The 24,143-nt window shown below is 39.1% G+C and overlaps 3 protein-coding genes across 5 annotated transcripts; 1 reads left to right on the top strand and 2 right to left on the bottom strand.

The window, feature by feature from the left end:
* Positions 1 to 67: 67 nt before the first annotated feature.
* Positions 68 to 4,950, top strand: LOC122988409 (T-lymphocyte activation antigen CD80-like). Its single transcript, XM_044360679.1, has 5 exons — positions 68 to 1,300; positions 1,408 to 1,731; positions 2,278 to 2,562; positions 2,652 to 2,828; positions 4,617 to 4,950. Exons 1-5 carry the CDS (start codon positions 1,147 to 1,149, stop codon positions 4,688 to 4,690), a joined length of 1,014 nt encoding a protein of 337 aa, XP_044216614.1. The 5' UTR covers positions 68 to 1,146; the 3' UTR covers positions 4,691 to 4,950.
* A 6-nt stretch (positions 4,951 to 4,956) lies between these two features.
* On the bottom strand, positions 4,957 to 10,836 carry nit2 (nitrilase family, member 2). The gene is made up of 10 exons (XM_044360681.1): positions 10,727 to 10,836; positions 10,412 to 10,530; positions 9,772 to 9,892; positions 8,196 to 8,284; positions 8,005 to 8,098; positions 7,845 to 7,919; positions 7,677 to 7,755; positions 6,780 to 6,878; positions 6,062 to 6,117; positions 4,957 to 5,684 (listed from the first exon to the last, which is right to left on the bottom strand). Exons 1-10 carry the CDS (start codon positions 10,752 to 10,754, stop codon positions 5,584 to 5,586), a joined length of 861 nt encoding a protein of 286 aa, XP_044216616.1. The 5' UTR covers positions 10,755 to 10,836; the 3' UTR covers positions 4,957 to 5,583.
* Positions 10,837 to 11,674: 838 nt separating this feature from the next.
* On the bottom strand, positions 11,675 to 23,369 carry tbc1d23 (TBC1 domain family, member 23). Of its 3 annotated transcripts, none has more exons than XM_044360675.1 (19): positions 23,271 to 23,369; positions 21,698 to 21,809; positions 19,671 to 19,776; positions 18,734 to 18,938; positions 18,524 to 18,647; positions 18,314 to 18,438; positions 18,175 to 18,221; positions 17,992 to 18,095; positions 17,729 to 17,851; positions 17,537 to 17,629; positions 17,266 to 17,436; positions 17,113 to 17,155; positions 16,917 to 17,023; positions 16,657 to 16,799; positions 16,298 to 16,342; positions 15,389 to 15,477; positions 15,123 to 15,258; positions 14,602 to 14,796; positions 11,675 to 13,782 (listed from the first exon to the last, which is right to left on the bottom strand). In XM_044360675.1, exons 1-19 carry the CDS (start codon positions 23,306 to 23,308, stop codon positions 13,698 to 13,700), a joined length of 2,091 nt encoding a protein of 696 aa, XP_044216610.1. In that variant the 5' UTR covers positions 23,309 to 23,369; the 3' UTR covers positions 11,675 to 13,697. The 3 variants fall into 3 exon arrangements, with proteins under 3 accessions (XP_044216610.1, XP_044216612.1, XP_044216611.1); XM_044360677.1 differs by lacking the exon at positions 23,271 to 23,369 and adding an exon at positions 22,842 to 22,943; XM_044360676.1 differs by lacking the exon at positions 16,298 to 16,342.
* Between the last annotated feature and the right edge of the window lie 774 nt (positions 23,370 to 24,143).

The raw sequence follows: 24,143 nt of genomic DNA, 5'->3' as shown, positions 1-24,143 counted from the left end.
AGCTGCCTGGAAGTCCAAACTCAGGGACTAAAAGTAGCTCCGTCCATGCCGTTGTTGTGTTCGTTCCTGTTTACGTCACTTCCGCTGTAGTTTCGCAGATTTATTAAAAAACAAACAAAAAAGCACTACTGAAAAATTAACGAGAAACACTGAAACTAGTGTAAAGCACATTACATTTTCTGACACAAACGTACAAAACAGAGTTTAAAATGTTTCATTTGTTCTGCTTTTACTTTTTAATGTAATTTTATTGAGTTAATGTTCAAACTGCTTGATATTCTGGTTTACAGTATCCTGATAGCTCAGAATTTGTATTTATATGAATTTTGACAGGAATACATTTTAATACTTTGGGTCCATTTTAGATTCATTTTCATTACAGCTGGTTAAATATTAAGCAATTAGTGGGAACTAGTTTTAGCAGTTTTAGTTTCAGTATGAGTATTAAAGCCATCATCTTGTTGTACAGAGTATTATGAATCCCAGAGTTAATTTATTTATTTGTTGAATACAAAGTTCAAAGACTCACACCAACTGAGAAAATGACTAAATATGACAAATAAACTGAATCATATGATTAATATGAAGTGAACTTTGAAGTGAAGTAAGTGAATATTAAGCAAATAATAATAAGATTATATAAATTAATAGGCTAAAAACTGGAATGAGGTTAAGTGTCATTTCTGTCTGAGAGTTAACTTACTTAAAATTAATAAACAGGAAAAGTTTAATATTTGGTTCCTCTTTTGACAACATCACTTTTAGAGTACCGCTGCCATTTGCCTACATCACTGTGTAGTGTGTTTGTGTGTGTGTGTGTGTGTGTGTGTGTGTGTGTGATGGGTGGGTGGGTGGGTGTGTTTGACATATAGTAAAAAGAAGTCAAACAGGTCGCACCACTCTGCACACAGACGGGATATAGTCAGATGGAAACTCAGTAGCAGCTATTAATCCTGCGTGTTAATGTTTTATTTTAACAACCATCGACGTTGGAAAAGATAAGAGAGAGAGAGAGACCAGGTAGCACAACAAGCCGCAACATGACTGACAATGAATTCCTTCAGAGTGAATAAAGGTGTGCTGTGACAAGGAGTTGTTAAAGGAAACGAGTCGAGGGGAGGATTTAAACCGGCATATAAATCAGTGATGGACCTGTCTTCGTTTCCCAGATTAAAGAGTGAAATATCTTTGGATTATTTTTGCGTCTTGCGTGCGCAAACTTGCCCTCAGCGGGCGATGCCGGTGTCACTGTGGCGGACAGGACTGCTGCTCAGCTTCCTCACTTTGTGCGCCAGTGTGGGTGAGATAACTCTGTCTGTTCATGTAGCTAGATTACATACTGAGATAACTCTTTACACTGAACCCTACTGATGATTTACCTGTGCTGCTTCACTTCTTTCCTTACAGAGGAAGAGTGCGTCCTTGGCATAGTCGGACGGCCTGTCTCACTGCCTTGCTTTTACCCGGAATTAATAACCTTTGTGAATATTTCCATTGAGTGGAGGAGAGACAGTGAAGTGGTGCTCAGATCAGTGTGGGCAGAGGATGGAAATGTGGAGATATGCAGTAAGAACAGCGTCACAATCTCAGCTGATGCTCCAATGACTGGAAACTTGTCTCTGAAGCTGCCCAATGTTGATGTCAAAGAGGACAAAACCTATTATAGTCTGTTCCTCATATCACCAGGAAATCAAAGTGCTCCGCTGTGCACCGTGTGCCTCAGGACAGCAGGTCAGTGTCAAACACATAGGCTGTTATCAGAAGAATAAGATCCCCTTGATTAACAATTTGTGTCTCATTTGGTTTTTCCACAAAAAAGTATAATTACCTCGTTAAAAACCTTAAAATGACATCTACTACCTTCTCCCCCATTAAAAATTACGGAGTCTGGAAATATGCAATAAATTTCATTTCAGCAGGTAGTGAAGATGGCTCAGTGGATTGTTTTCCTGAGCTGATTGAATCACTTCCAAAACTGACAGACATCCACTCGAGCTGTCTTCACAGATGTTCAGACAACATCAGGAGAGACCCTTCACTCCCTGGTCACTGCATGTTCACCACCCTCCCCTCAGACAAGGTCATAAGGGTCATGAGGGCACTGGCCAACTGTCTGAAAAACAGCTTTTTCCCTAGAGCTGTGGACAAGCTGTTGACCCCCCCCTTGCAATAACTGCAATAACTTCTCTTACAGTTGCAGTGAGATATTTGTATATGTATAATATTATTGTACTGACTGTAAAGGAACTAACTCCTCTCATTGTTGGTTGTTCACAGCAAGTTACAGTTCCCCGTTGCTGCTGAGGGAGGAAGCAGCGCAGGGTGATGAGACATTCTTCTTGTGTCAGTCCAGCGGCGGCTTTCCTGAACCTGCTGTTTACTGGCTCATCAACGACACACAGGAGCCCCCCGAAGGCTCAGTGAGGACCCTGGCGGCATCACTCCCAGACTCCCGTCTCTACAACATCACAAGCCACCTGACGGCCAACATTTCCAAAGATTCCAGCGTGTCATGCATCATAGAGAACCCGTCCATGAAGGAAACCTTGTCGTCCACAAGCTGTGAGTGATTCATTCAGTTTATCAGGCCTCAAACACACCAGCAGGTCACCACTTGGTCACTAATGTGTGTGGTTCTTGTTGGAGCTCAGATGGAGAGCAGGGCGGCCCGGTGGTGAGTCGAGCATCACAGGCCATGTGGATGTTCAGCACGGCTCTCTGTGTGGTGGTCGGGGTCATGGTGGCGGCAGGAGTGGCCTATCAGATCCACCTGGACAGGATGAGTAAGAAGAAGAAGGAACAATACCAACACAGCCGTCCAGGCAGAGGTAGGCATCTGCTGCTGGAGACGTTTTATTTTTAATAACATTACAAGAGAGATCAGCAGTCACAGTGTAAGAAAGAAATTCAAGAATCTGTTTAGAACTGATCAAACAATACAGAAACTCACCTTCTCTAAAATAAAACCACACAAATCTGTGTGGAGGTTTCTCACCTGTGACTACTTTAAGACACAGATTTTCAATCTGTTATAAAATTCAAGCCTTTTGGTCTGACATTTTAGACATGATGCTTTATTGATCATCCTCAGCTCCTCTGAATCAACAGTGAACCTTTTTCTTTCTTATTCCTGAAACAAAAATTACTGTCTCAACCATCAACATCTGACATTTAAAGAAGATAAAACAAACTCTCTTGATTTGATAAAAGTTGGCAACATCTTTTTAAGTAACTTGAAACTTGAAATTTAGAATCTAAATTTTATACTTCATCAATATTTCGTAGTATCATCAGGCTGCAACTAACGGTTATTGTCATTGTTGATTAATCTGTCCATTATTTTCTTGATTAATCGATTAGTTGTTTGGTTGTTTAAATGTCAGAAAATGGTGAAAAATGTTGATCACTTTTTTCCAAAACCCAAAATGCAACCTCAGCACAGTCCACAAGTCAAACATATTCAGTTTACTGTCATTAAAGACTGAAGAAACCAGAAAATATTCACATTTGAGAGACTGGAATGAGAGAATTTTAGTATTTTTTATAAATGACTCAAAACAATTATCTAAATAGTTACCGATTAATTTTCTGTCAATTGACTAATTGTTGCAGCTCTAGTAGGGAGACAAGGTGAAATTGTCTAGGCTCTTTGTTGCATTTACTCCCTTTTTTCCCCTTTTATTTATTTTTTATCATCCGTATGTGAAGAAACTGTTCAATAAATATATGTGTGGCTGAAAGAGCGAGCAGAGTTTGAAAGTTTCAGTCCAAATACAATCAGTGCAGCAGCAGGTTTCTGTGTAGATTTATTGTTTAAACTGAAACATCTGGATTCTTCTGAATGTCATTTTTAAAAAGATTTTCTGATGTACTGGTAGATGGCAGGTGAAGGAAACAGGGAGGAATATACAGGATGATAAATAACATCATGACACGGACTCATTAGTGCAGTGGTTGTGAAACTTTGAATAAAGTTATGTGTACTTGTGATGCCTCACTATAGACGTGTTCAACCAGGAGACACAAAAAGGTGGTATTCCGTATTTCACAAGAAGAAAAGCAAAAATGAGAGAAAAATCTGAAAACCTACATATATTTTGTGTAACCACAGTATCTGGTGACCCCTGACTTTTTAGAACCCCCCTTCAAAATCAAGACCAGTTTTTCCATCTGGTCGTATTATTGGACATCTACTTGTCGCATCCTTTTATAGAATTTATTATCATGTTGTCTAAAGCACAATTTGAACCAACTGCACAAACTATACTGACACTCGGTGTGATCAGACTAGTGGCTCATAAATAATGTTAAACAGGTCACCTTAAATAATCTGTTTTATTTAAATGGCGAGTTGGAAATCAAATGTATTTACTATTTAAGTAACTATTTACTGGAGAAATCAAACAACCTGCAGTGAAGGAAAAGTCACAGAGATGTTTCTTAAGCTTTATTCATTTACAGGAACTGGAACTCAAATGCTTCACTTCAGTAGAAAGTATTAATTGTCTCAATTCAGGTGTTGAAATGACATAAAATGTATCCTATCAAGAAGACTTGGTAGACCTTGTAATGTGCTTTTGGTTTTGTTCTAACTGAAATTTGTTTGTCATCATCAGGATACAGAAGGCGAAATCTGTACATGGAGGAAACGGAGGCGATGAAGTCGGAACCAAAGGAGACTGATGTGTAATTTTTTAACTGGCAGGTTTCAATCTGACACAACAGAGCACTGATTTGTAAATATATATATATATTTGTTGTGGTTCACTACTTAAATATTCCGTCTTGAGCTTTGGCTTTTTAAACAGAACCTGCCGATAATAAGTATAGTCACTGTAAATTAAACTGTTGACATGTTTCATCTCATCCCCTATCTTCATTGTTTACTGGAAACTCCCTTCCATTTCTCACAGAGTGGAGTCTTTGTGTTTCAAGGTTTAATAAAAGACACTCAAAACAAGTCTTGCAACTGTTTTATTTCACTTTCTGTTTTATTTCACTTTGTGCAGATCTGTTAGAGTTTTTCCATCAGGACAGAAAATGTGACATAGATGGATAGAATTTTTTTGAATATTTGAAATAAATTAAATCTTCAATGAGATAAAAATGGATGAAAGACCAAAAAAAGACAAAATAATGATTAGTCTTTACTGCAATGAATATGATTTGAATAAGAACACTTTTGCTTTTTTGATATTAGCATCTTTTTTTGGCAAAGCAAAGGTTCATTTATCAATAATCTGAAACAGACTAAATAAAACGTACATTTTCACATTAGACAAGCTGTAACCAGAAATGACTAAACAGTTCATTCTTCACCAAAACTGTCTGCAATTTTCTATTGATCGACTAATCGTTTCAGCACCAGACATTACATAGATGCAATCACTGTTCCATTCTCCGCATGAAGTGAGCAGTTAGTGCTCCATGCATGTTGGCATCAGTCATTTAGTGACTTCTGACTCTCGTTTCCACAATTAAGAGTCTGGTGCTTCTGGTGCAGGAAGAGAAGACGACGTCGTATCAGAAGGATGTTCTGACGTGTTCGTATCGACACCTCGTCTCTCTCTCGGTAAACAGAGTTCAGCTTGATCCTCCCTGCACAGACGTCACCGTGTAGAGGTCGTCCCGACGCTGAACTGTGATCGGGATCTGCTGCCGGATGTCGGCTAAGTACTGCAGGTCTGGTGACAGGAGGATACAGAGAAGTGATTAACCAGAGTGACACAATGATATGAGTGTGTAGTGCAAAATATACAGAGGATGGACACAATAACAGCAACATGTGTGTGATTAACCTTTGTGAAGTAGACTCTCAGAGAAATGCTTCTATTTTAGTCATTTTTAGGCACTATTTTGTGTTGTTGTTGCACTGTATTACTGTGTTGTACCACAGAGGAGAAATCAACTTTGCACAGTCTCTATAAAAACTGAATATTATGATCTTCACAAGTGTAGCATCATCATCAAAAACACGTCATAAAACTTGACTGTATGTTTGTCAGTTTTATTCTGAACAGAAATCACTGATTGATACAGTCTGCAGAGACAAGCTACTCACCAATATCAGCGTAAATAATGGCCTCCTCTGCTCCAGCCTTGGAGATTACTTCACCCCTGTATCCACAGAATGAAAAAAACAAACTGAAATCTGCACAATTTAAGATCATAAATATCCACAGACAGACAATTCAAGATGCAGTTGGTCACTATTGGAAAACTTTAAACATTAACTCAACTACTAGTACAATGTTGAGGTACTTTTACTTCAGTATTTCCATTTTATGCATATTCATCACTACATTTCAGAGGGAAATATTGTACTTTTCACTTCACAAGTATGTGGCAGCTGGTTACTTTGCATATTAAGATTCTGCAAATAAAATGTGATAAATGTGATGCAGAGTTATAGATACATATGTAACACTCAACAGTGAATGATTTCTACATTATGAAAACCATGACTTTTTATACCTGAAAGTACATTTTGCAGGTGATACTTCTGTACTTTTGCATACAGAATGCATTTTAACGGTGATGAAGTCAACTTTGTTGTATTCCTGCTTTCTGATCTGATCCTCTGTCGCTGTCACTCAACTTCACTTTTCCTTCCTCAACCTCCTTTTCTCTCACCTCTTAATTCATTTATTGGACAATCACATACAGCCGTTCTCTCTTGTTCACCTTCAGTGCAGTTTCCCTCACTACTGCCTCCCTCTCTTCTTGTTGACTGCACGTCAAACAGTCACACACACACATATATGATTCCTGGTTCTTACCATGGGTTTACAACAGTGCTGTGACCCCAGGCCACATAAGAGGCAGTTTCATCTCTGGCAGGTGATGCTGTGGCCACGTATACTTGGTTATCAATCGCCCTGCATAAGAGAAGGGAAAGTACAGACACGGATGATTTATGCCAAATTATAGAACATTTAATTACAGCCTAAAAATCTCTGATCCAAGATTCCCATAAAACACTTCTAGTTGATTGTAAAAAAAACAATTGCTCAGTAACAACAACAACAACGTATTTTTTTGCAATTTAGCTATAAACATAATCAAAATTAATTCAGGATTTAAAAATGATTGAATGCTATTTATGTCAATGGATAATGTCTATGGATAATAATAATAATAATAATAATAATAATAATAATAATAATAATAATAATAATAATAATAATAATAATAATAATTTATTTACATTACAAAGTGCATCACATTGGGCAGCAAATTAAAACAGACAAATTATGAAAACATGACATTTGACACTAAAGAAAATAACTAAATAAATACATAAAACAGGCTCAAAGAAAATAAAAACTCAAGTAAAATCAGGAAAGATGTTTTAAGAAGAGATTTGAAAGAGTTGTGCCTCTGATTTTCTTACATATAACAAGATTGATCTTGTTGTTATGTACAATCTTCTATACAGTATGTAATGTCTCTGTATAAACAAAAAAAGCTAAATGAGACATGTATTATATAGTGATGCTGTTATTAGCATTTGCATTACACTCAGTCATATTTCATGATGAAGGAAGATCTCAGTTAGTGAGATGAGTCAACCCTGTCAGGAGATACAGGGTTTACTGTTAAATAATTTTCAGCAGCAAATGTTAAGTGTTTTCACAAAATATCTAAAAAGATTTTGAACATGGAGTCAGTCTGACCTTCCCCTCTGCAGCAGCTCCCAGTGGGCCGGACCAGTGGTCATGTTGAAGGCTCCGGGGTAAACCAGCAGCTGACAGCCTGAGAACAAAAAGGACGACGTCATCAACTGTCCTACATGCCATTTAAAAACAGCCCAGCTGATACAAACAGTCACTTCAGCCGCTTACCTTTCCTGCTGTAGAGCTGTGCGAGCTCTGCAAACCTCATATCGTAGCAAATCCCCACACCCACTTTACAGAACGCTGTGAGGCAGAGAGAGAAAACAAGTCAACGTGATGCTCGTCCAGCTGCAGGGAAACAAAGCACGACTCAGGAAACGTCACTTACGTGTTTCAAACACTGACAGACTGTTGCCTGGGCTCAGCGTCTCCGACTCCTGGAAGCGGATTTTCCCGGGAACGTCGATGTCAAAGAGGTGAATCTTGAAGAAAGACAAACACGTTGATGTGGGTATAATGATTAACGTATATAAAATATTCAACAAAACTGTTTTCACTAATGAGGTGATGCGTACGTACCTTCCTGTGCTTCAGAATCAGCTCTCCATCAGGCCCGAACACTGTACAGCTGTTATACAACTTCCCACCGTCCTCCTCAGGGATGGATCCTGGTGAACAAGAAGTCACATGGTGAACTTCCCGACTGCACAAAAACATATTAAGATTTTTTTGTGTTTTTTTAGTTCTTTGACATCACTTCCTCCGCTGTGCTCAGCCCCCCAAAACTGCTTCATTAGCACCAGGTGACTGTAATCAGTAACAACCAAGCTGAAAAGAGTGTCAATCAGTCCAAGAAAAGCAAAAGATGTAATAAATTAGGTTCAAGTTATAAGAAAAGATATCTGAACAAATAAGATTCAACTCAGTGTATTCTGTGAGTTCTTCTTTGTTGTGCCAGCTCTCTTTAATTAGCTTCATTTACATGTATTATTGATTTCCCGCACTTCACAAAACAATTCTCAACAACCCTCTGAGAAAGAACTTTATTAATTTTTAACAGTATTATGACGTGTCACAGCAGGAGAAGCAATTAACAACACTTAACGATGTCTGAATGTATTTAAGGATTCTGCTGAGAGGCTTCAGTGGAACAGAGATCATTAATGATGTTTGTTACAGCTGCTTTTCCAGTAAACTGTCTGTGGTGAAAAAATGGGTTTCACACTACCAGAGCAAAGTTTGATTGATAAATGTTGTTAACACTGGTGGTTGTAGATGCTTCATCTTTCAGTTATCACACGTGTACTCATTTCTGTGGTTCATTCATTTATTTAATTGCTATTAAAATTCTAAAAATGCATCTGATAAATGACATGGAAGGAAAAGTAGGCTTGTGCCCTTGTTTTAAAGCTGTTACTACTAGTTAAAAAGTGAGAGTTTTTCCACTCACTGAAATCAAAACACATCATGTGGCTGCACTGAGTTGATCTATTAACTCTGCTGTTGGTGGAGAAACCTGTTAGCCTTTAACTCTGAGGCACAAACACCAAAACCTGATGAACAGGGTTGATATTCTAGATGGGCAGAGGACGGTCTTGACCTGCTCTATGTGAAAAGTGCCCTGAGATAACTTTGTGATGATTTGGCACAATATAAATAAAACTGAAATTGAATTGAATTTAATACTGGTGTGATGTGACATGTTTCTACATTTTAACAGTTATTAACAGAAAGTAGATAAATATGATTTAAAGTTATACTTGAATGTCAAGTTCAAGTTGTTTCCTTCTCTCAAGTCTACTTCCAGTGATCAGCAGCTCACTACAACACCTGGTGTGTGTTACTCCTCCATTATAACTGGAGGAAACAACCTTATGTTTTCCCAAGATAATGAGCTAATTAACCTACCACACAGGAAATATAATACACCTTTAGTAGTATTAGAACTATTCAACACTCAAGTTAAGGAACAAAAGGTTAAACATCTGTAAAACACGGCCATAAAATAATACTGTTTATGAATATATTCAGGAAACTCCCACGTTTCAATATATTGAGTAATCAATTAAAATGTCTATTTACAATGAAGAAAAATACTTCTTGTGCTCTATGGACCTCTTTATGCAGGTCACTACAGCCACAGAAGCCTCCTTACCTCCCACTAGATACACTTTATTCTCCTTTGCTGCCTCTGACAACACCTGGGTGGATTCTCCTGGGATCCTCTCAGCATATGTAGAGAAGAAGCCGGTTCCATACGGAGAATTGAAGCATTCCTGTGTTAGAGACAGATGAGAAAACATCAGTTTACAGCAGATGGTGAGCTGTGACTTGAATCTTGGACTCATGCACTGAAGAGGTGAGGGATAGTGAGGGACAGTAACCCCACTCCACTACATTTCAGAGGGAAATATTGTACTTTATTGTACTACAGCTCCACCAAATAGTGATTTTTCCCTCTAAACATCTCACATGGTTTCATTTCAATAAATGTTCAAATGATCCAAAATTTCACCAAAAATCAAAGATTAGAGAAAAAGTCCAAACACTGAAAACAGATTTGTGTATCAGAACTTTGTTTTTTTTTCTTTCCTCTCCCATTAATCATCTCACAACCCCTCAGATTCATCTGGTGACCCTTTGGAGGGGCCTGACCCCTAGGTTGGGAACCACTGGACTAAACTAGCTAACTGTATGTAAAGTAGTTGAAACTAGGACTTTTACTTGTAGTGGAGTATTTTTACACTGCAGTATTGGTACTTGTACTGAAGTAAAGTATCTGAATACTTCCTCACCGGCAGCAGCACCACTTTGCTGCCCTGTCCTGCCGCCTCTTGGACCAGCCTCCGGGCCCGGCTCAGGTTGTCCGCCTTGACGCTCGTCACCTGTAGCTGCACCACAGCCAGACGGAACTCTGCAGCAAACAGGAGACCCTCAGTGTAAGTTTGGTTGTAGCTACAACTTTAACACTGTGCAGTGTCAACAGTAAGAGAAAACAGGCTCGGTACTACAGCTGATATTATTTAACTGTTCATGCACTCAGTTAGCTGCACCTTCAGTAAAATACATTATACACACAAGAAGCTCACAGAAGACAGCTTTGTACTTACTGGCCATTGCTTTTGCTAAAGTAGACATGAATGCAAGAGAGTGTTGTTTGGCTGTCACAAAGTGCAAAGCAGACGGCGCGTGATTCCGGTTGGCTGTCCGGTTTTCAGAAGAAAAGCCTACAGTTCTAGTTAATAAAGCTAACTCGTCTTTTTTTACTTTAAGAAGGTTGAAGAACTGCAACGATACAATAAAAATGCACGTTTGCAGATGCACATTGATTGTCCTTCTTTCTTAAAGTGACTCTACCACACGGGTTTGAGCTTATTTAAACTTCACAACATTTAATGTGAAGTTTAGAGGCGAAGTGACGTCACAGGGGTGGATGTTTTCCTGCCAATCCAGTTTCAGTGCGAGATTACACTCCCGTCCTCATTGGGTACAAGATCAGTAATTTATTAGATGAAATTACATAAAATCAACATACCTGATGCTTGGTGCAGGAGTTAGCCGATATAAACAATTATAGAGTGTATTTATATTGTATATTTGAACTAAATAGAATGATCTTTGCATTAATATTATGAATATGTTGCCTTTATGACAACTCATATGCATTAAATTGAGAGTAAGGACACACAACTATAAAGGAGACCAAACTCTACATATTGTCACTACTCCTCTGCTTTTAGTAGGTGTTTGCATAGTCATCTGTCCTTCAATATGGCCACCACTTGTGAAGAAGCGGGTAAACATAGAAAACATGATATTCTTGTTTCACTGTTTGCAGAAACAGGACACCAGTGTGTGTATTTCCTCTCTAATATTTGAGCTCTACAAATATGGCACATAGCCACTTTTTTCCTTTTCGAAACGGAGAGAAAAATGCATTAATACTGTGAAAGGCCTCTGTCATTCTGGTGATTTTTTCTCAAGTCACAACAAAAAACAACAGTTTTAATGTACATGTATATCAAATGACAACGTATGAATGACTATATTTCCACTGGTGCAGTCGAATAATTTCCATTTATTAAAAACAGAAATGCTTAGAAAATAATAGCAGTACAGTAAGGTGCAAATTACACTTGAGACATGTTGCATTTTCGACTAGTGGTGACATCCTTTGCCAGTGATGTTAACAGAGTAATCGAGGATGTTCCAGTCAGTTGAATACTGAAAAATATCACAAAATTACAAATTACAACACAATGCATGGGTTACACAGGAATGCTATGAAAGACTGGAGTGAAGAAAGACCAGATTTGTGAGTCTTTAATTCAAGTTTTGGTTTTTTGTTGCCCATATTATAAATGTGCCTTAATGTTTTAGTCAGGATGAGTTCTCCCTGCATTCAATTTTTTTTTTTTGATGATAAAAGGGATAAACCCCCTCTGGACTGAAGTTTCAACAGGAGCTGTCAGTTCAGAGGCTTCGCTTGACAATTAATACCCAGGCTGCCTACACAACTAGACTTCAACGCAAATGAGTAAGTAAGCGAGAAAAGCGAGGAAAAGTCTGAAATAGAGTTAAAGGTTAGAGGAAGAAGCAGCAATATACTGTGATATGTTGCCACTGCTGGTGCCAATATCACACATCACAGGCATGAGGCCGAAGGCAACAGTGGCAAGCGAACTAAAGCTGCTTAGTTAGATTAATACACTGGACAAGACAGATTTGAAACCATAGATATATAATGACTTTGCTTTTTTTTTTTTTTTAATCACATTATCTTTTCATTCCTCTCAAAGCTGTATACAGCACAGTCCTTGTTACAGCAATCTTTCAAAATAGGTAGCAGTTAGCAGGATGTTGCTTCAATGACAGTGACAGCCTTCCTGATGAGAGGACTCAACAGTCACATATTTCATCTGGACATTTTCATCCATTTAACTTGGGAAAAAAAAAAAAAAAAAAAAAAAATCAGTGACATACTGTATCTGAATGAAATGAAAAAAAAATACTGAGGTGCTCAGGCTCTCGATAACTACAATCACTGAGCCTCCTTTTGTAATACTAATGTAGTCCAGAGGGGCTTATGAACGATGCTTTTTGAGAGCTACATCACACTGCTATGAGATGAGGTTAATTCATTCTTAAATTAGAAACTCTGTAAAAGGCTTATTTACTTACTGCTTGCTCTAGAAAGAAGGGGGAACTTCAAACCATGTGAGCTGGTTTTAGAAGCCACATAAAATTTCACCGCATATTCTAACCACCAGGATATGCTTTCAAAATGACATTGCAAACGTCTGTGCTGATATAGAGCAGTTTACACAATATATACATTACATATTTATAAACATCCTCAAATAATTCCTATTTAAGGCTGTCTGCTGGAAAATAAAAGTTATCAAAACAGTTGTTGCGGTAGGAAACCTGCCTCATGTGCCAGCACTGCTTTTTTTTTTTCTTTAAATGGGATGTGCATCTTCTGTTTGAGCTGGCGGTACTTGACTCATGCTCACTTCCTGACCTGAACAATGACCATGAAACCAACTGTCGACACGTGAAAAAGGAAATTAAGAGACTGAAATGCAACAGTGTTCGCTACAAAAAAAAAAATGGGGTCAGAACCGTGATGTTTAAGTGAAAAGAAAAGGTCAGTCATGTGGTGATTGAACAGGTTTGCCATTGGTCAGTTAGTACGCTACGTTAAGGCCAGAGGGAAGTTTCCAAAGTGGAACTGCACTGTAATGATGTTTTATCAATAGCAAAGAAAAACATACAGTATAACCAATATATATATATTTTTTTAACTTAGTGTAAGAGGATGGTTGGATGACTGCGGAGCACCTAAGTATTTCAACACACACAGCCTGTCCCACAGCTCTGCAGTCAGCGGTGTGCCCCCGTGTCCTCAAACGCAGACACACGGGGCTTCACAGTCAACACTGCGCTGGATCTGTCCAGGAAGGAGGACAGCCGAGGGAGAGAGCGGGAGAAGGTTTCACTCTTGGCAGACAGAGACTCTTCTAACAGTTTGTGTTTACGGCTGGCCGTCATGATACCCCATCATGACCCCGTCTCCCTTTACGAGCTCTCCAGAGCATCTAGGACTTTCATGATCTGCTGCTTGATGACCTTGGTGGCATCGCCTGCGTTGGGTATCAAATATCTGAGAGGAGGGACGGAAAAAAAAACATTAGAAAAGGACGACACATTTGAAACAGGAAAATAACATAAGATTTAAATAAAAATATTCTCTTGTGTTCACAAGAACAAAATTAAGTCCTTTATCACCCAGGGGGATCTCTAAAGGTGTCCTGTGCGAATCTGTTCATGTCATTTTAAAATTTAGTTTTTAAGAGATCTTCAGTTAGGTTAACAGGAATAGTTTGACATTTTGGGAAACGAGAGTTAGATGAGAAGATCACTCTCATGTCTGTACAGTAAATATGAAGCTACAGCCAGGAGACTGTTAGCTTAGCTTAGCACAAAGACAGTGTACTTCCCAAAATGTGAATTATTAAGGAATCTGATTTTTGTCCTTAATTTAAACCAAACCAAGCAAAAAAAAAAAAAAGAAAACTTTTTCCTCGTCCAAAAAATTCTATAATATTGGCACCCATACTGGACTTTGCTATCATTTTACCTTTGCTCTGACGTTGATAAGTTATATTTTTTTAAATTACAGCTTAAATAACCTGACAGGCTTGAACGAAATCCAAAACAGAGTCAGAAATAACACCAAATGACCATATTAGACTATAGATGACAATATTTCTTGAAAGAGTGGGGGTCATACTATAATCGGGGTCATCTGAACAATCCAACTCAATACTGGACATTCCAGTTAACAGGAGTCCTGTGTGAATGCAGCCTATAACAAGAAGGGTGTCTTCTATCACTGCTTTCAAAATCACACCCAATGAGGGTCTTTTCTGATCATCAGGATGTTCAATTTTCACAACAATCTGTGTTTGTAGACAATCACCTTTCAACTGCCAATATCTCCACTCCAGCTGAGTTGTTGCTGCCAAACTTGAACGTGATCAGTTCTGGGTGCTTCTTTTTGGATGTGATCTTCACCACAGAGTTTAGTGCTTGTCTGGACTGGATGTAGGCAAAGCCTTTCCTTGAGGCGATCTCCCTCAGGCAGTACATGTGAGTGGCTGTGATTAACAGGTGGCTGCGAAGACAACAGAATACCAGACAGAGTGAGTGCTCCGAATAACTCATTCATGAGTCATTTCAATGCTTCTTGTTCATTCATTTTTAAAGAAGTGGGGATTAGTCATGTTTAGGTGCAACTTCCCCTACTGCTTGCCCAATTCAGACTCCTACGCCCATAACAGTTAGGGAAGATGGGTGTGGGGGAGTCATGTGAGGAATAATTTATACACACATTATTTTTATGAAACACTATGTCATTTCTGATGACTGAAACACAGCCTGAAAGTTTCAGTGTAACATTTAATAATCAAATTCACTGGGGCAGTTTGTCGTCCGACTCACCTCGGGAACATGTGACCGGTTTCTTTCACCTCATTGCACGGAATGTGATGCTTTACATCTGGTTTGTTTATCCAGGTCTGAATGTTGACAATCTCCTTCCTGTCATCGTCTGACATGGATGAGCTGTCAATCTCATCTATGGAGGGGGCCAGACATTAGATAGTGGTAAATCAAAACTGTATCACATAGCAATATGCTGCTGCAATGTATGTTCTTTCATAAATAATTTAATTTTCCGACTGCAGCTGCGTTCAGAAAGACTTTACCTGTGTCATACTCCTCCTCGTCACCGATACTGAAAACAGGCTTCACCCCCCGGTAAGGTTTGCCAACACGGTCGCTGCTGCTTACATGCCTACAGACAGGAAGCAAACAGGGCAACTTTAGAGCTTCACATCAGCACTGAGTGAAAAAAGTGAAGAAATATCAATGCCTGCGACTGAAAAGTCACATTAAATACACATAACAGCAAGGCTGCACACAAATAGCAATGACATGAAGACCTCCAGGCTGCAGTGAAAAAACCGTCTTAGACATGTAAGCCCACTACTGCCACAGGTTATGCTGTTAAATATAAAGACAGAGGTTAAATGAGACATTTCTACTTGGATATTAGAAGAGTTACGGGTAAGTCATTGTATGATATTCAGGGCTATTTGCAGCAAATCATAGTGTTGTTTTTATTTTTTTTCATTGAGGATTCAAGTTTTCTGCATAGCCCTGGCTATCATCTAAAAAGAACAACAATGAAATGAAAAGACAGACTGTTAAAAGTGCATCTCTAAGCAAACAGCAGTGAAGCTGAGGTTCTCCCTAAAACGCCTCATCTGTTCAGACTAGAAAGAGACGAACGGACTCAGTGGGTTGTGGATGTAAAGATGACTCAATGCTCCCTGAGAGGCGACAGCGGCTTCAGCGGTGCAAACTAAACAGCAGTGTTGGATGTTGTTAGTGAAAGCATGAAGACAGATCTCAAGAAAAAAAACCCTTGTCTTGTACACAGGGAACGTGTAGTGTTATATCATATGAGTGAGCGGTGTGAGGCAGGGGATGCTGACACTAAGGCATGCGTTAATGTGACACAGACTAAGTCTCCTACAGTCCCAGGGAGGGGGACTGGTGGGTCTGCAGCCAGTGGACATGCTGGTGACAAACAGCTTGATGTTAGCTCTTACCGATCAGGAATCACCTTCTCTGGCCAGGGCAGATTGAAAGATATTCTAGCGTGGGATAAGGCACAAGGTATGGTGAACATAAATTAAAATACAAAAAAAGACTGTTATAGGAGATAGTTGCCTGATTTTGATAGCCCAGTGTACATACTGTGCAAGAAGCGTGTAGAAATCGAAACATTTTTACTGGCTACATATGTCACAATTGCTCACATATTAAGCCAAGCGTACAGATAATAAAAATTTTGGTTGAATTGTTAATCCCGGCAAAGCTCAACATTAACACCACTATTAACCAAGAAGTGAAGTGTAATAGTGTGTTGTAGCATGAGTTCCCCAGAGGGATATAATTGGATGTTCACCTGTCTACAGGAGTGGAGGTGTTCTCAATGAAGCTGATCATCTTCTCCTTTACGTTTACCGACTTGGACTTGAGAGCAAACGTCATTTTGTTGACCAAAGACTTGACTCCTTTACCGTCTCCAGGGCTGCTCAGAGAATCTCCCTGCATTGTCACGAAAAGAAAACAATCCATGTAAAGAAGTAGAAACATTGAAAATGCATCGCAGAGCTAAAAGATTCTCTTTAAGGTTAACGTGTTTCAACATCCGCGGACGCTTACATCTGCAGAGCTGAGGCTGCTGTGAGATCCCGACGTGCTGACAATCCAGTGGACGTACGAGGAGTCGAGGCCCTCGACATTCATGTCTACCAGATGCTGCTGGAGAGCTGAAATCACACAAATCTCAAGTGAGTTTTCGGTTCTTATCCGAATCCAAAAAGCATTTGTGATATTCTTTAAATATTCATCCACTCACCCATGAAACCTCCTTTAGCAATGCTGACGTATTCTTTGTTTTTCTGTAAAAGAAAGCCTTTAATTAGCAAAGATATTATGTAATTGGTAAACATGGTAACAATTTGTGTTTTCTAGTGATGATGTTAACTCTTTTCATCATCTAGTCCCTCACCTGCAGGAAATGGGCCAACACCATGTTCATGTACATGTCCTCCTCCTCTCTCCCACTGCCCATGAAGCACAAGTGCTCTCCGCTGGCGATGGAGCCTGACTCCAAAGACTGCTTCTGTGCCTCCAAGAGCGACTTCACAGAGAGAGCGAACTCAGATGGGTTCTGGAGCATCTGTGGGAGAAATGACACATTTATTACATTATTCACATTTGTCATATCGGGTTTACTGTCATTTCACTCTACTAATGGATGTAGTGACATTTACGCCCACCAGGTCAGAGTCCAGGTGAAAGGCAGTGGACAGGTGCCCCGCGTTGTACTGCTCAGCGGGCCGACAATCCACCACGAAGAAGCGTACCCCATCCTGAAAATCCATTATTATCACATCAGACATCATCTTCTCTTAGTTACTATTTTTCCACGTTAGCAGAAGCTAATCAAAGGTCAGCTGAGTGTTACTGACCTGCTGCTGCTGGTTGGCCTGCAGAATTTCAGGGACAGACACGGGGAGACACAATGCCTGACTCAGGTCTGTGTCCTCTTCTTTCAGAGCCACCAGGCTGCTACCAAACAGATTCTGGTTCATCTACCAGGGCAGAAAAAAAACAACACACAATAATGGTTTTTAAACAATGCATTCTCTTGTGCAGCGTCCTCCATCTCTGTTAGCAGTCTTGGTTTTACTCAGCGCAAATCCATGTACAACATCCGTATGTAGTGCCTTACCTTTCTGAGAGACAAAGGGGTCTTGCTCTGGTAATACTGCGCCAGAGAAAACAAATCTTCAATGTCTTCACCTTCCAGAAGGGATGGAGAAGCTTCCAGCATTTCTGTGACAGAGAAAACCTTGTTTATGCCCGATGTTTAACGTGATATTGAACAAATCAAAAGACAGGAAGTCAAACTTACTGATGATGTCCTCTTTGCTGTCTCCTTCTTGTGCAAGGATGGTCTCTCTGAGGGTCAAACAAAGACAAATCAAATCTAGGTTCGAATTTCCTCAGTATGAACATGTTTTTCTGTATAGCCTCCGTGAGTGGCTGCCTACTTGGCATTGACGAGGATGATGAGCATGAGGAAGAAGATGAAGAAAGGGTCAGCCTGCTGGAGGTAGGAGTCCCACAAGGCCTGGGTGACGTCAGGAAGGCAGTGGCTGGAAAACAGACTGCCCATCTGTTGAGGCAAGATAAACAAGACATTTAGCATTTAACAAATACATGAACTGTCTGAATCAACGGGCAGTAACATTTCAACAAACCCAGTTGATGGCGTAGGAGTCAGGTGTGATCTTTTTGGTGTCCAAGAAGGAGCAGAGCTCTGGCTCGTGGTACTGCAGCAGTAGTCTGTATAGGTGGAAGGGGCGGCCGTTTGGCACACAGTCCCTGAAATGGACACGTTTTGCAGGCATTATAATCAAAGCCACTATATGAGCGGGACCAACAGGACAAGGAGTGCTCAGACGACTCACCTGGGGATGTATTTGTTCATGATGGCGTAGAAGCAGTTGTAGAGGTCGCTGCGGGGAAGCTGAAGCCCCAGTAGTGGTTTGAGCAGGTGCGGCCAGCTCAGCTCCGGGGTGAAGGTAATGTTGCGGGACTTGCAGTAGAAAGTGATGACTGACTCAACATCGGACACCATGTCGCTCCTCTCCTCCTCTGATACTTCCAGCTGGTCTAAACATGTGGACCAAAGCAGGAAGTGTTAGTAGTGTTTTTCTATAAATATCTTTGTAAAAATGAAATGTTGAATTCACGCTGACAAAACAAACCTACTCAGTGTGACGAACCTGAGAGGTTAAGCACAAAAATAGCACTTTTTCTGCATGCCTTGTTGCTTCCTATTTTGAGCCACAATAGATCTTGTCAAAGGAGCAGACTGTTGTTTCTTCCTATTAAATCCTGACAATCTTCTTTAGATACTGGCAGACTAAGTGAGATCCAAAATTAAAATAACCTTTTCTCCCTTCCTGTCACTTACAGAGGTGTGCATCTGTCTATTTGTGTCGTGTATACTGTCTCAACTTGAGACACAAGGTGCTGGAAAGTCCTGAGGATGCTTTGGTATTTAAGTTATCTGCATCCATGAAAGGGTTCTTACTGAGGCTAAATGATTTGTCTAATGTTGGCTCATTGCTTAGTTTTTCTTTCAGCATTTTACAAGCAAAATACTAGTAGAGATTCTGCCTATAAATGGTACAAGCCAGATCATCCTTCCAGTTTTCACTCAGGATAAATCCTCTTCATAAAATATACAGAACGGTTTGTTTTAATTATGACTGGTGCTTCTCACATCCTGCACCTGCACAAACTGCAAGTGATTACATTCATCCTGTCCATATTTTGGTGCTGCTGATTCCAAAATTCAGGATTGTGTCATGAAATTAGAGGCATGTGTATTTTACTCACCAATCAGCTGCTGGCTGCGGTTGTGAATGAGGGTCTGTTCGGGTAAATCGAGGACACCATCCCAGGGAGACAGGCTGTCTCCTTTGCCGGAGACATTTAGAGCGATCTGCCAACAAAAAAAACAAGGAATCATTGCTAAAAATGCAGCTACTGAGTGATAAAGGGACACTTGATAGATACACATGAAAGACTGAGTCTGGTCTGTCAACAGCTGCTCCACTAAGAAACAGTGTTACTCAAAGATTAAAAAAAAAACCCAAAAAACAGGCCGAGTAAGGAGAAATTCCTAAAAATAAGGGAAGAGTTTGTCTTTACTTTAGGACTCCTATGTTTCTTGCTCTAAGAGCTATTCATGAAACATTTTAGCACTAAAAGTATCTTTTAAGTCTCAAAGAGGTAAATGTGAGAGGTGATGTGGCTCCTTGCATCAGGATTTTATCAAAACAAAACAGTAACACCAGTGAAAAATGCAGTTTGAAGCAATGATGAACTTAGAATATAACCTGTCAAAAGAATATAAGTCTATCAGAATTATTCATCAAGCCCGTTTTGTTCCGACAGTTGGAGTGCACATTAAATAATCACCAACTGCCATAAATAATTGAGTAAAGCTGATTTCATGGCCATCGCTGGATTACCCCGTAAAATAGGCACAATATGTAGAGTTAAGGGCCTTCCACACCAACAATGATAACTATAACAACAACTATAGTTTTGGAAATCGTTCTAACTCAAGTGGATGACGAGGAGTCCACGCCACAACTATAATGACAACGACAGTGGTGAACGATATCATAGGGATCACATTCAGAGAGATTTGATGAACGATAGAAACACTGACAGCCAATCAAAATCCATCCCCTGAACCATACGACACCACAAAATCTCCATCTAGTCAAATCAGTGCAATTTGGTCTGTAAATACTGGAACATCACACCAACTAGTGTCCCAAAATACTTATGAGCAACACACTGAATCACCATCAGCCTGTGAACACAAACCCTTCTGGTTTTCTTTTTCTTTCTCTGTGAAACATACAACAGTAACAAGTCATCAATATCCATTTTCTTAAGCTGCCGACACAGCTGGAGCATGCGGTGTGTGCTTTGCACCACTGTTTACAGAACATTATCGTTCATAAGTGTGGATGCTCACATCACTAGTTGTTGTTATGGTTATAGTTCTTGGTGTGGACAGCCTTCATCCTATCAAAGGATAAATATTTGTTCAGTCAACTGAAAAAATCTCATCTCAGTATCAGTGTGTGGATACAATCTACTGGACAAATTAATATTTCACATTGTTTCATGTATGAAACTTATGACTGTTTATAAAACATTTAAAATATTTGTTGATGAAATCTCTCCATCCCTCCACACCCTGTTGTTTAATGGTTTAAAGTAATTAGATGAAGTCAACAGGCCAATATACAAGTACCAATAAATGTATTTCTAGTATTACTATGTTCATTTTATAATTATTTTGAATATATTCATAATATTTCAAAGCATATTTATTGATCCTATACAATCCAACACTGTCAACTGTATCAAAGTTTTGATGTAAAATGAAATGAAGACTCTATGAACGCTAACTTACATAGACTGTAGGGTAGCGCTGTTGTAAAGTAATTGTCAATGTATTGAAATGACATTGTAGGTATGTGGTTTCAAACACTACTGAAACTCCAACTGTGGGTGTGTCATGAAGTAGAGACAGCCTTCATATCATTTGCGTATGTGATGCTTGTGTTTCCAGTTTGTTGGCTTCTGTCTGAGGACGATAACCATCAGTGAGTGGACTCTAATAGTAGAAGTGTTACTCACTTCTATTTATATCCATACACATGATCTTGTACATGGATAACAATGAACTGATGAATGAATTCTATGCTTTAACTACAACTGTCACATTATAAGTTTCTTATAGATAGTTATTTTAGCTTCAGACAAATGACTATCTTGCAGACTTCACTGCTGTCCTAACCCTCTCTGTAGTGGTCACAGTGTGTAAACATGCTCCTCACCTTCCACATCTTGGCTCTGTGTTGAGCTGAAGACTCCTGGACCTGGATGATGCTTCTCTCCATCTCCATGTCAGAGCCGCCAGAGTCCAGAGCCTCAGCTAGATCCTGGTCCCTGAGGAGGCACGCAGAGAACAAATGAAGTTCATCTCCACCACATAACAAAGATTTCTTATGTGTTAAATGTGTCCATAGTTCCTAAAGAAATTGAGTTATCTCCATCACTGCAATCATGATACACAATCTTATTGAGCTGTAGTGATTAGTGGCTTCACTGATTAGTCAGTCTACATAAAAGAAAACAAATATCATTTTCATATTATTTTTAAATCAATGCCTTCAAGTTGCTTGATTTACTCCACCAACAGCACAAATATATTAACTTTACTATCATAAATGACAAAGAAAAGCATCAAATCCTCACATCTGAGAAGCATGAACTAGTGAATATTTAGTGTTTTGGCTTGAAAAAGAAAATCCACACAAACAAACAAACAAAAAAGATTCTTCGATTACCAAAATAGTTGTGGATTAATTTTCTGTCAGTCAACTAATCAATGAATCATCTTATTGTTGCAGCTCTTGTTTTAAATTAAATAAATTTAGGGATTTTCAATGTTTACTATAATTGCAAAATGAATGCCTTTCAGTTTTTTATGTCTGGTCAAACAAAATTAGCAGTTTTATTTGGTCTTTGGTAACTTCTAATGGCCACCTATCATCAACAAATTGATTTAAAATGTATTGATAAACTAAGATAATATTTAGTTATCGTCCTGTCTAATTAAACCCAAACACATTCAGTTTATTATCATAAAAAACCAAAACATGTTCACATTTAAGAGACTGGAATCAGAGAATTTGGACATTTTTTCTTAAAATATGACTCCAAACGATTAATCAATTATCAAAATAGCTGGTGATTCATTTAATAGTTGACAACTAATCGATTAAATGACCAATCATTGCAGCTCTATTACAGCTATGTACGATAATTAATACTAATCTGCTGATGATTTTGATTTGACTCTTCATTATCATGCAGTCAAACGTGTTGAAAAACCTGCTGGACCCAACAGGTCATTGTGTCACATCTCAGGAAGATGAGATGAAACACTGGCGATATGAGAGTTTGGTTAAAACAGACCTGGATTGGGGTTTGAGCTCAGGGTTTGGTTCTAGTTGAGCTGAAACATATCCGACAAACACCGGCTGTCTGGCTAGATATTGTTAGCTTTCTGGCTAACAAGCTTTGCCCCTGAAATTGTCAAAGTGAGGAAGAAAGTGATGAAACGATAAAGACTTTTCACACAAGCTCTTTGGTTATTCGTGTCCGTGTTAATGGCTCGACTCTTGATTTATCAGAACCAACTTGGTTAAATAATATTAGCTGTTAGCTGCCGAGCAGTAACGGTGCCAAACTGGCTCGATAAGACAAACATCGACCGTCAGCAGAGCAAATTAACCACACAAACTCTTTTTTAGTGACTACACACTAAATTCTGTCAGATGAAGCTAACACAACTGTTTGACAGTCGAAGAAAAACCCCTCTTCTTTAATGTAAAACCGTCTCACCAGCTGCCTTGAAGAGCTTCCTCCACCGCATCCGCCATTGTTGTGTTGACGGAGACACGTCACATGCCGTCAACACGGCCCGTCTGTCGCGCGATGCTGTCATTGATTAATTAGATTGTCTGATCAATTATCTTTCAACTAGATTGTAACACTTCAAGCTGTTCGGCGATGAATTAGCTAACAATAATTAAAATACTTTATAGGCTCTACTTTAATATTTGTGAGTGATATTTGTAATTTTAACAGGAGGATATGAAACAGACCTATTTCTTCATGTTATGATCAAGAAGGCTAAATGTCCCCTAAGTTCCCCTTATTTTTATTTTTCATTTGCCTCCACAGTTTATTGTTTTTTTTCTCACAGTACTTGTAGCTAATTCTGTTTGCCCAGATTTTGTTTTCTTCTGTTTGTTCTGTTACTTATTTTTCCACTGATTTACTGTAATGTTTTTTTTTTTTTTGTTTCATTATGTTTTGTATATATTGAAAAGTTAACAAAAAAAAGGCTAAATGCTACATTTTGACACACTACGTCATGTAATATCAAATCCTCTTTCTGAATGACCTCTAGCCTCAAGGTGTTAATAGGATTAAAACTAAGTCGCTTTGTTCACTCTTGAATCATTGTTCGTGATCAACACCAGTAGTTAGTCCTGGACAGATGACTGTTTCTGCTGATTATAGGCTTTTTTCTAAGCAGACACTTTGCAGTAGTCATGCTATGGAAAGCACGTGTTACTAATAACATTAACGATGGTGTCTGTGTACTAGTAAACCATGACAGTGTCAGCCAGCACACACATTATCAGGACCCTGAAACTGAAGCAGCTGAATGGAATTCAGCAATCATTCATTTTCTTATTTATATCTGTG

This window comes from Thunnus albacares, chromosome 9 (genome assembly GCF_914725855.1).
Source record: "Thunnus albacares chromosome 9, fThuAlb1.1, whole genome shotgun sequence".
Taxonomy (NCBI): domain Eukaryota; kingdom Metazoa; phylum Chordata; class Actinopteri; order Scombriformes; family Scombridae; genus Thunnus; species Thunnus albacares.
The sequence above is the reverse complement of the archived record's forward strand: the minus strand, read 5'-3'. Positions and strand labels throughout refer to the sequence as shown.

Bases quoted from the DNA above. Each gene is read 5' to 3' on its own strand.
- LOC122988409 (XM_044360679.1), top strand. From the start codon at position 1,147: ATGGACCTGTCTTCGTTTCCCAGATTAAAGAGTGAAATATCTTTGGAT. The intron at 1,301-1,407 runs GTGAGATAACTC...CTTTCCTTACAG, and splicing joins CACTTTGTGCGCCAGTGTGG to AGGAAGAGTGCGTCCTTGGC. The intron at 1,732-2,277 runs GTCAGTGTCAAA...GGTTGTTCACAG, and splicing joins CGTGTGCCTCAGGACAGCAG to CAAGTTACAGTTCCCCGTTG.
- nit2 (XM_044360681.1), bottom strand. From the start codon at position 10,754: ATGTCTACTTTAGCAAAAGCAATGGCCA. The intron at 10,531-10,726 runs GTAAGTACAAAG...TGTTTGCTGCAG, and splicing joins TTTAGCAAAAGCAATGGCCA to AGTTCCGTCTGGCTGTGGTG. The intron at 8,285-9,771 runs GTAAGGAGGCTT...CTTGTTCACCAG, and splicing joins TAAAGTGTATCTAGTGGGAG to GATCCATCCCTGAGGAGGAC.
- tbc1d23 (XM_044360675.1), bottom strand. From the start codon at position 23,308: ATGGCGGATGCGGTGGAGGAAGCTCTTCAAGGCAGCTG. The intron at 18,439-18,523 runs GTTTGTTGAAAT...TTGCCTCAACAG, and splicing joins ACTCCTACGCCATCAACTGG to ATGGGCAGTCTGTTTTCCAG. The intron at 15,478-16,297 runs GTAAGAGCTAAC...TCCTGTCTGTAG, and splicing joins GAGAAGGTGATTCCTGATCG to GCATGTAAGCAGCAGCGACC.